The sequence below is a fragment of the Brachycentrus maculatus genome, unplaced genomic scaffold, assembly GCF_059751285.1.
Source record: "Brachycentrus maculatus isolate JH-2025_06_01 unplaced genomic scaffold, ASM5975128v1 h1tg000180l, whole genome shotgun sequence".
Taxonomy (NCBI): domain Eukaryota; kingdom Metazoa; phylum Arthropoda; class Insecta; order Trichoptera; family Brachycentridae; genus Brachycentrus; species Brachycentrus maculatus.
Genome location: NW_028280931.1, coordinates 1,811,766 through 1,823,684, shown reverse-complemented (window position 1 = coordinate 1,823,684; position 11,919 = coordinate 1,811,766). Strand labels below are relative to the sequence as shown.

At 33.5% G+C, this 11,919-nt stretch overlaps 1 protein-coding gene across 2 annotated transcripts in view; it reads right to left on the bottom strand.

Annotated features, from left to right (window-relative positions):
• Positions 1-6,859: 6,859 nt before the first annotated feature.
• Cht6 (Chitinase 6) overlaps positions 6,860-11,919 on the bottom strand; it is a 172,882-nt gene continuing 167,822 nt past the window's right edge. For both annotated transcript variants that reach the window (XM_088262487.1, XM_088262486.1), the window contains exons 22-25: positions 11,296-11,583; positions 10,244-10,426; positions 8,450-8,737; positions 6,860-7,470 (exon numbers count right to left, since the gene is read on the bottom strand). In XM_088262487.1, coding sequence (XP_088118613.1) covers positions 7,286-7,470; positions 8,450-8,737; positions 10,244-10,426; positions 11,296-11,583 — 944 coding nt within the window. In that variant the 3' untranslated portion in view covers positions 6,860-7,285. The remainder of the gene's footprint in view (positions 7,471-8,449; positions 8,738-10,243; positions 10,427-11,295; positions 11,584-11,919) is intronic.

The window sequence follows — 11,919 nt, the reverse complement described above, 5'->3', positions numbered from 1 at the left end:
CTCTAAACTTCTTTGATTTTTATGATATATTTTATGTAGTTTTGTTTACACCTTTTTGCACTATACTTAGCCCAGATTATAGACACCACAATGTGCATTAAAACAAAGACAAGGATGGAAATGACGCAATATAATAATCCAAATAATGCTTATCAATCTTCATAATGCTAATCAGTCTTCTTAAGGTGTGGACTAGACTTGAGTTTTGACAGTTGTGTTTGTCAGTTCATATATTACATAGCTCCAATAATTTTGTCATATTTTGAGTTTTTTTCGATATTTCATAAGTTGTTTATAGTTTAAATGGTTGCTGATTAAGGATTACTTCTCAGATAAGCCAAATCTATCGTTATTTTATTATTTTAATTCTTAAATTTCGTACTTTATTATTTTCCTAGTTGTAAATCAATAGTAAATTGCAACAATAATATTTTTTAGTTGCATATAATATTTTTCGTTTATATATATATATATATTTTTCTTTCTATACACTCATTGGATTATTTCTGAATAAGTATGGAAAGAATTAAAACACGTCGTAAGGAGCCTCCCGACATCCCATCTACATCTTCTTCCAACTCTTCATTACCCACGTCTCCAATCCTCCCCAACAAAATCAGAAAAATTTCTAAAACTGATTCTGTCAAAGATATTCATAATGCAACTCCGAAAACCTTATCCCCTTCAACATCTAATGATCCTTCTTCCTTACAGTCAGAATATATCAAAAACAAATACACAGAAAGAGACAGTGGACCTTTCTGCGTTTTTGTCCAAAAAAACGTTGTCCCCAATTCTTCTTTCTCTTTGAATATCATCGATTTTGGCAAACTTTTGCAATCCCTAAATATTCCTGGTATTGTTCCTCGTGCAGGAATAAAATCTATCGGCCGAAACCGGATTTCTGTACAATTTTTGACATACTCAGCGGCAAATAGTTTTATTGATGATAATGCTTTGGAAACATATGACTATAAAGTATTTATCCCGTACCATATGGTCTCTCGCATGGGCCTGGTCAGGGGTATCCCTTTAGAGTGGACCCATGAAGAGATTGTAAAAAATATTGAGGTTCCAAATGAATGTGGTATGATTACAAAATCTCGAAGACTATCGAGAAAAGTCACTTCGCCTGTAGACCAAAAATTCTCGTGGGTACCCACCCAAACTGTTATTCTTACTTTTCAAGGGCAGATTCTCCCTAAAAAGATATTTTCATTCTATTCGGTAATAGACGTTGAGCTATACATCTATCCTACAATTCTTTGTTTCGCATGCTGTCGTTATGGACACGCCAAGACAATTTGCAGGTCCAAACCTAGATGTTTCAAGTGTGGATTGGAGCATATGGGTGAGACTTGCGAAGTTGAAATTCAGAATGCTACATGCGTAAATTGTTCAGGTAATCATTTAGCTACCAATAGAATATGTCCTGAATATTTGAGGCAAAATTTAATAAAGAGGAGCATGACTGAACAAAATATTTCATATAACGAGGCTGCCAAGTCCACATTTAGCAAGGGAAAATCATACGCAGATATTACAAAGTCTACCACTTCCTCACAATCCCGTAATATCCAACAACCTTCTCATTCACAACCTTTGTCGTATAACAAGACGGTTTATAAAGAATCCGCTCCGAGGTCATTGTTTCTTCCTAACATTAGCAAATCAACTCTTGATAAATTAAAGTCCATTTCCTTTTTACCGTATACAAATTCTCCCGATGGTTGTGCTCTTCAGTCTGGCAATAAAGAGGCCAGTGTTACAACACCGGATAATTTATCACACGTACTTTCTCAATTAATCATACTTATTACCTCAATTTTCGAAAACTCCCCCCAAAAACCGTACAACGCTGCCAAAACCACTTCCAATTCAACTCTCCAAAATCACAATGCCTCACAAAATTCCAATCTCCTCTAATAACATAATCACCCCTATTACACAAGACTCTCATCTTAACGAGATGGAGTCAAAATTATCTATCTTACAGTGGAATTGCCGTAGTGCTATTTCGAATAAAATAGATTTATGTTCCCTTCTAAAGGAATACAAAATTGACATAGCTGCTTTATCAGAAACCTGGTTCAAGCCAGGATACAACTTTGTTATCCCAGGTTATATTTGCCTGCGTGATGACCGACCCGATGGTAGAGGAGGAGCAGCCCTTCTTATTAAAAACCATCTTCACTATTCCCACATCCTAGTCCCAAACTCCTCATCTTTCCAAATTGTTGCAGCCTCTATAAACAATGTATCCTATATTTCAGTATATATTCCCCCTAACATCCCTTTTGATCTGTCTGGCTGGAATAATATAGTAAAATTGTTGCCCAAATCATTTTTCATACTAGGTGATTTCAACGCACATTCTCTCAGCTGGGGGAGTGCTTATACAGACCGCTCAGGTAGGAACATCTTAAGTTTCATTGATGATAACGATATATGTATACTTAACGACGGCTCTCCTACCAGATTAAGTTCTCCATCTCATAGACAGAGCGCTGTTGATATCTCATTATGCTCTAACGATTTAGCATCTAGGGTAACCTGGAGTATCTTAGACGATCCTCATTCGAGTGACCATTTCCCAATCACTATTCACATACCTCTTAAGTCTCGCATTACCCCTAGAACTCAAAACACCGTTTATAATTTTAAAAAAACTGACTGGACTAACTTTGTTAGTATTTTGGGAAAAAATAATTCCAAATCTCATCCTGCGAGCGACTTCGATATCCCACTGGAGTATTCTAAATTTATAGACACAATTATGTCTGCAGTTAATTCTACCACCCCTAAAATAAATTCAAAGACTCGGAGGAATCCGTCGCCATGCCCTTGGTGGGATTCCGAGTGCAGTCTAGCTGTTAAAAATAGAAAAAATTGTATGTCCAAATATAAAAATGATATGAGTGAATTAAATTTTTTGGAGTTTAAAAGAGTTCAAGCTGAGACAAAAAAAATGTTAAAACAGAAAAAACGAATAGGATGGAAATCTTTCTGTTGCGCTCTCTCACCTCAAACCCCATTGACTGATGTTTGGACAGCCATACGAAAATTTAGGTCCCCATCTTCTTCGTCACTCAAAAAAATTTCCGATGATTCAGCTTGGATCTACGATTTCGTTGACAAATTGGCACCTTCTCATGTTCCAACAATCCAAGAACTCCCATCCCACTCTTCAGTCATTCTCAATCAAGAATCTTGGTTTGACTCACCTTTCCAGATTGAGGAGTTATTACTTCCCCTAGAATATGTTAAAATCTCATCCCCCGGCTTAGACATGATCCCATACTCATTGATTCAAAAATTTCCACAACAAATTTTACTTAAATATATTAATATACTAAATAAAATATTTGAAACTGGAATAATTCCAGCTGATTGGAAAATTCAGCGGATAATCCCTATTCTAAAACCTGATAAAGACCCAATGAAGGGAGATTCATACCGCCCCATAGCGTTATCTTCGTGTATGCTAAAGCTTTTTGAACATATGATAAAAAATAGAGTAGACTGGTTTGTAGAGAGCAATTCCTTACTGTCTGCTTCACAATTTGGTTTCCGTAAAAACAAATCAACCACCGATAATCTCTCTATTTTCTCAACAGATATTCGAGTAGCGTTTTCTCAAAATGAATGCACCGCTGCAGCTTTTATCGATATTTGTGGAGCTTATGATAATGTGGACCTTAATGTCCTCAAAGTTAAACTATGCTCGTTAAAGTTTCCTTTTAAGATTGTTCAGGTGATTCTAAATATATTAAAAGAAAGAACTATTATTGTAAATGGGATGTATAAAAAAATAGAAAGAAAAATCTGGAAGGGCCTCCCTCAAGGATCTGTACTTAGTCCTTTACTATATAATATCTATACTTTCGATCTGGAATCAACAGTCTCGGGAAAATGCAAAATCTTGCAGTATGCGGATGACATTGTAATATATATTTCACATAAAGATATGAAAACTGCTATTAATAAACTTGAATCAGCCTTGACTTCTCTCAATACTTGGTTCACTTCTAATTGCCTTCAACTATCTCCTTCAAAAAGCCAAATAGTATTGTTCTCGAAAAAACATAAAATCCCATTTAACTCTATAAAATTTGACAATATCTCCATTCCTATAAGTAATCAGGCTAAATTTTTAGGAATTATTTTTGACAGGAAATTGTCATGGGCCCCTCACATAAATTCTGTAATCACAAAATGTGAAAGAAAAATTAACCCTCTCCGAGCTCTAGCAGGAGTTTGGTGGGGCTCTCATCCTCTTACTCTAAAACTATTTTACAACGCTTTTGTTAGAAGCCAATTAGACTATGGCAGTATCATAATTGACCCCCTCCCAATATACTTATTGAATAAACTGTCTGTTATTCAATACAAATGCTTAAGAATCATCCTGGGTGCGATGAAGTCTTCCCCCACAAATGCCCTCCAATTAGAAGCTATGGATCCTCCTCTAGACATTAGAAGACAATATCTGTCTGACAGATACATGATAAAATGTTTAGCTTTTGAAAATCACCCATCTCTTTTGGCATCTAAGAAATTACTAAACTCTGTAACATCTAACCGTGTGTTACATAATAGGCCTTATCCAGCACTCGCAAAAAGTTTTGAAAAACTGTCAAAATTTATCCCACAAATATTCCGATCTCCCACCCCCTCCCTTTATAACTTCCCTTACTCTCATCATATTTTTTCCCCAAATATTATAACCCACATTGGAGTAGGGACTAAATCCCCTAGTCCGATTTCCCTTTTCAACTCCATAATTGAATCAAAATGGAAAGACTGGTCTTTATTCTTCACAGACGGATCCAAATTGGAAATATCTGGCTATTCAGGGGCTTCTTTTTACAGTCACGATGATGGTTACTGTGCCCAATTCCAACTTCCTCAACCTTCGTCAGTTTTTACTGCGGAATGCTTGGCTTTAAGAGAAACTCTTTCCTACATTATGACCAAAAAGTTTGAAAGGTGCCTCATTTTATCCGACTCTCTAAGCTCTCTTCAAAAAATTAGCAGCAATCCCTTCAAACAAGCCCAATCCCATTTAATATTCCAAATCCGTGAGAAATTATATTTACTCAAAGAAAAAAACGTTCAGGTTTCTCTCGCCTGGATTCCAAGCCACCATGGCATTCCGGGAAATGAAAAAGCCGACTCTCTAGCTAAGGAAGCCGTTTTAAATGGAAGTACGAATTTCTCTAACTACCCATCTGATGACCTTTTGACAATTCCAAATATTGATATGTCTTCCAGCTGGTCCCTCAAATGGAACTCCTCCAAAATTTCAAAGGGTAAACATTACTCTCTCATTCAGCCTACTGTCCCGTCCCGTCTTTGGTTTAGGAAAATTTCGATGAACAAGAAAGATACATCCACCATTTGTCGAATGAGGATGGGTCATTGCTGTACGAGAGAGCACCTTGCGAGGATTGGTGTCTTTGACTCCCCCATTTGCGAGTGTCGTTGCGAAGAGGAAAACCTTAACCATATATTCTTTGTTTGCCCAATAAATGACCAAATGCCAAATTTCTTTAAATCTCTGGCCCCGCTTATTCCCCTCCCTACAGATATCCATCTCATCCTGGCGAGCAGGAACCCAAATTTGTACAGACTGTTGATTGTTTTTCTAAAATTAAATAAAATAAATTTATAGTTTATCTTTATAATTTTTATCATATCATATTTTATAATTAAGAATTCAAGTAACTTGACATTGGCAAATGCATTGTTTTACATGTGCAACGCCATTCCATATTAAAAAAAAAAAAAGGTGTGGACTATGTTTGTTTTCTATGGTGAGTAAACAATTGATTACCTAATTTATTGTAATAATTTCACTAGATTAAATATCACTATTGTGAATTTAGGTCGGAGATCCAGCAACCAAGTGATTGAATAAACACTGTGAGTACATTGGTCGATCCTTTTCATAACTTTGTCATAATACCATGAACACAGTCACGGTTATACTGCAAAAAGGGTTGCCAGTAATAAAGATTTTTTTTTTTGGCAAGGCAGCCAAATTTGAGTGATACCTAAAGATAAATAGTACTTAATTAGCTATGATAAGTACTAAAATAAAATTACCAAGCAAGTCCTTTCTATCATATTATTAGTGTATTCTTAATTGTTATTGTACATATTTTTGTTAATATTTTTAATGGCATTAGCCGTAAATAAAGTAAAAATAAAATATGATGCCAGCACTCTAAATATTGATAACATTTTTGTTGAATTTCAACTACAAATTTCGGAGATAGTTTATCTTTTTATACTGGAAATATTTGTACATTATTTAAAAAAAAAAAAAATACTGGTTAACATCATTAAAGAGCCTGTAAACGAGCAATATTTTCACAGCAATCTATTACTTTTTAATTGAACGCCCAAGTGAAACTCACCATGTTCCTACTTAGGATCTAACTAAGAACTACACAAGTTTTGTAGCCTTTTCCTAAGCATGACTGGGTTTACCTTTTATGATCAAAGTTACTAGATATGTAATTCTTGAGTGAAAAATTCTAACACTCGCTGAAAACCCGCATTACTGGCAGTGTAGCAACACTATGGTCAGGTGGTCCTGATAGTGCCTGATATATCCGAGCAGTGAGCACAATATGTAGTAGCATTTATAAATTAAGGGAAAAATGAAATTACAAATTGAAATTTTTGTATTTTATATTTTTATTTATATAAAATTAAGTAAATAAAAGCAGTCACACGTAATATATTAAACTTATGCAAATAATCACATCTTATTCAACTAAAACACATACTTAAGTCAATTGTTTTATATGTATTGTCATAATAGGTTTAAGGCACAAGAAGATTTATAGTATTTTTTATTTTAAATTTTATAATTTTTCGTCTCGTAAATTTTAAATCCTTTTCTTAAAATTTCATAAGAAGTCATTTATTTAAAAATTTTATAGATCAGTAGCGCCCATATTTGGGTATGAATAATGAAAAAATATTTATATGTATTTTTTTTATTTTTTTTCAAACAAAACTTGCGCTGGATTCAGATTCTAAAATGCACAAAGATTTTTAAAATTTACTGTAGTAAAAACTATGGTAATTATAAATGGTAACCATTCATTCCTCGCAACTCTGTTAGGTAATAAATATAACTCACAATATTTTGACTACGACTATGATTTCACTTATTCTCAATACATAGTGCCTAAAAATGTCTATTTACATAGTTAAGAATATTGAACTATAGTTTTTAACAAATGATATGACAACATTAAATATCCCGTCTTCAATCTCGGCAGCCTAATCCCGCTGACCAGTTGCAAATGCCGCCCACAGGATCGAAGCTCAGCCCTTTTGGACAAGTGTACGCCCATCCGTATACGTCTCCATTCTCCATCTTAGCACAGGAAATGAACTTTTTACAAGACTCGGGATGGGGGAAGTTTCCTTGATCGAGACATCGAATACCACCTGAAAATTCAATTAAAATAACTGTTATGAAACGTGGAAAAGGTGATATTTACCAAGTAAAACTTATTTTTTAAATCGATAATAGATATAATAGGATAGATATAATCACAAAGTGACTGAAATGAAAGGGATATTTTTGTAACAATTTAAACGCAATTAGTTATTAAAGTTCAATAAGTATTAGACCCTTTCTTTCACTTACCAAGTAAATCATTTGCTGGTTTAACTAATAAATTTAATTCATGAAATTGTGTTTTCGTAAGAAATAGTGATATTTACCAAGTAAAACTTATTTTATAATGTTTATGCTAATTTATACTAAAAATCAATGAAACGAAAGGTTTTTGTAGCAATTTAAAGACAATTAGTTATTAAAGTTCAATAAGTATTAGACCCTTTCTTTCTTACCAAGTAAATCATTTGCTGGTTTAACTAATGAATTTTATTTATTTCATTTTTCATTCAAACCCTTATCCGCACCCAATGGTGCATAGGGCACTGCATCATATAAACGCAGTGTTATCTTGATCATTAACACATGAAGGAAAGGTGAAGGCAGCCCTCCGCTTCAGGTACCAGTCCAGGGTTATATTGAATAAATATTACAGTGAAAAAATCACTAATATTTATTTGACCCCCCCCTTTGGGAATCGAACCCGGGACCTCCAGTATGGTAGCCGAGCGTGCATACACTACGGAGGTGGACTAATGAATTTAATTCATGAAATTGTAGCTTTTGTTGTATTTTAGAAATATGAAGTGAAACATACTACATAATTATAAGGTTTTTAAAGTTTCCTAGGATTACATACACGAGTTAACATTATAATTATGTACGTAATGTAGATAACTTAAATTTTTGTCAATTTTCTTTGTGGCGTCATTCTTACAATACTAAATGACAATGTTATTCAAAATACCAAAATCATTCAAAAAATTAAAGTTCGTAGGTAAAGTTATGATAAAGAATATTACATACCTGAATTTAGTACAAGAACTTTTTCTTGCAACGGAATCTTCTCTACAATTCTTACATCGTCATCGTCGTAATATTCATAGTCTACAACTGTCCTGTAAATCTTCTTGACTGGATTTATTTTCTCGAAAGCTGCTGGCGGATGGGATGGTTTTCTTCTTCTGACAACTGTCGGAGTGACGCTGGGGGAGTAGAAAACTTGAGGTGCTACTGTTGTGGAAATTCGTCGGCTCTTTTGTGGCACGGTGAATTTGGATCGCCCCTGGTATCTTTGTGTTGTGGCAATGTAATCTGTAAAACAATCATATTTAAAAATTATTAAAAATTAAATACAATTTTTTGTGCAAAATGATGTTGATTATTAAAATAAATAATTAACACTTGTATAATACCACTTAATGAGTTTTATTTCATTACACACGACTAGTTTAAAAAACTACAGATGTTTACATCTACAGATAATAAATAATATAAAATTATGTACACATATCGAGCACTCCTTTCAAGAACGTCATAAATCAAAAAACTTGATTTTTCAGGAGAACGTTTTTAAAGTTTAAAAATATAACACAATGTATTAAAAATAAATATCAAGCCACTTATTGAACTTTTTACTTTGCAACACATCTTTTTAGGTAAAATCTGTATGTTTTTTCTCCATTTGAAAAATATGAAATATATTTAAAAATAATAATTAAAAAATACCTTTTCTTCAAAATGTAAAAACAACATTTTCTGCCCTAAAGCAGGTAAATATTAAGTTAAAAATATGCCTCTTTTGCTGGGATATAGTACATTTTCTGGGCATTCCGAAAACATGCACTACTGAAAATTGACGATTTTTCATTTATAACGTTCTTGAAAGGAGTGAGCGATATGTAAAACACATTGAAGATCTTTTCAACTGAAGTGATGCTCCGACTACCATATTATTCTTCTTTTTGTTATCAATAAAAACATCTTAAATTTTAATTTTAGATTTTTTACTCATATCTCAATATAGACGTTTAATTTGGAGTCGAAATGCGATCTCTCAGACATATCGTAGTCGTACAGGAGAAAGTGACTAACTAACAAAACGTAAAATGTTCAGGATTGCCAATTAAGTCACTTTTGCTTGACAAGAAAATAAACATTAATACAGTTAGTCATTGTTAAGAAGTCAATATGTTATACTTCCAAGTTTAAAATCCTTTGGGATTTTTTTCAGGGCAATATTAAGCTAGTAAGATATCAAATAGTCAATGTGACGTTTTTGTAAAAAATGCACTTGGTCACTTTCTCCTGTATGACTGCGAGATGTGCAAAGTGATGTATTATAGATGTTCGAATAGTGAAATATGGAAAGAATGCAAGGCTAAGATAAGCATTATTGATCAAATTAAGAAAGGTGTGTTGAGATGGTTTGGAAATGTGGAACAAATGAGTGATGAAAGAACAGTTAAATAAATTTATAAGGAAAATGTATTTCTAGAATTCTAGAACTTAATCCAGTAGGATTACAAAGAAGACTACTTCTTGTTTTCCTTATGAACAGAAGAAGACAGAGAAAAACTTGGCATTATCAAATATGTCAAATACTTTAAAGTGGTCAGGTCAGGTGTCGGAATAATTGGCGGGTATGCGTTAGGATCTCCTCACGAATACAAAAGAGGCAAAAATTGTTTGCAAAGACAGAGTGGTGTGGCGTTCTGTTCTCTCTGCCTACCCCTGCAGAGTAGCATGATAGTTAGTTAGACAGTTTTAAATCGTAATTTCTCATTTGATATTCAGATATGGTAAGATTAAAGTCCTTACCATTTGGGCTGATAAATGGAGACGATGGGGAAGCCAGTAAGTAGGCCCTTGTCAGTGGAATTTCTTCAGTGTACACGGAGTCACTTTGATCGTCTCTTGCATACGGAGGGATGGTGGGCAGAGGTGCGGCACTTAGCTGATGTGCTGCTACAGCCACTGCTGCCGTGACATCTCCGCCAATATCTAAACAAGAAAAGCTACAGTTAAATAAACAGTAATGGATATAATACAAATAACATTATTTAACCCCCTCCTACATCAAATCCTGATATGAGGTCATAAAAGTGATGCCAAATTGTAAAAAAAGTACTTGTCTTACAAATTTGTTTACTGTAAATTACTTTGAGACTAGCGGCTGTAAGAGAAAAACTCGTTACATTTACAAACGATGTAACCAAGAACTATTGTGCCCAGAGTGACCACGTGTCGCCGTGCTTCAGTCTAATTAAATGGATAAGAAAGAAAAGTGAATGCACATTTATAATATGCTTGATTTCATAAGGCTTGTTGTGGGTATACAATATTTTAGCAGCTATCAAGAAACATGCTGCCGCCATATACAATGTTTAGTATTGGGTGTATAGCTATTATGTTCAATAGATGCCACTAATATTGCTATAAAAATCCGTTTAAAAAAGAACTTGTTTTTATTAATATTGATGAATAAAAACATGCGATGCTGCGTCTAAATTTCAAGGCAATTCATGATGATTAGGAGATCTAAGATTTTGAATGAACGATTATTTATATTTTCATTTGTATAAATTATATCATCTTTTTTTCAAAGTTTCGAAGCATGGATACACTTAGAAGTTTGGATAACCCGACGTATGTATATCTGTATATAGTAATAAAAACTCCATACAAGAAAAAGATATACTAGTAGTGAAGACCGTCCTAACATTTTTATTGTTTGTAGTAGTTTTCTTTACTAGTTCAAATATTAAGAGACTTTGTTAATATATAGATAGTAATAATTAGAAAAGATGATAAAACTGTTCAAAAAAAACGAAAATAGATGTATTTTTTGTAATCAAAATATATATTCTTACCATCAATGCCGAAGCCAGCATCAAAATTTTCATCGCTTCCTTTTTCTTTCTGTACCAAAGTATTGTCTGATTTTATGACTGAACTATACTTTTTGCTAACATTCTGATTTGACTCTTCTTCTTTGCTTTCTTTCCCTTCCTTATTTTCCTTTTGTGTAATCTGATTACTTTTAGCATTCAGTGGTCGTTTCTGTATCTTGATAATTCTTTTCTTCACAGGGACATCAGCAACGGAATCTTTCTCTTGTGCCTGTTGTATTGTGGAGTGGGATTCTTGGTCGGTTGAGCCTTCAATTAAAAAAATAATAAATAGACTAATTCATTTTGAAGTTTTCAATTAAACAAAATCATACTTCAGAAACATTTCAATCATCTCATGAAACCCTTACCCATTTCTTAACGCTTTCCTTCCTTCATTGATCTTAAAAACTTTTTCATCTTTGTTGAAATAAATAATAAGTATGTAAGTTTTAGGTAAGATAGTTTATACCTAGTACATAAATAAACTCACAAGTAAAATCATACACCTAAGTAACTTCATTGCTAACTTAGAATCATTGAATTGTAAAAACTCGTACCTTTAAAGAGATAGTGAATATTTTTGCTTAGATTTATTCACTTCAG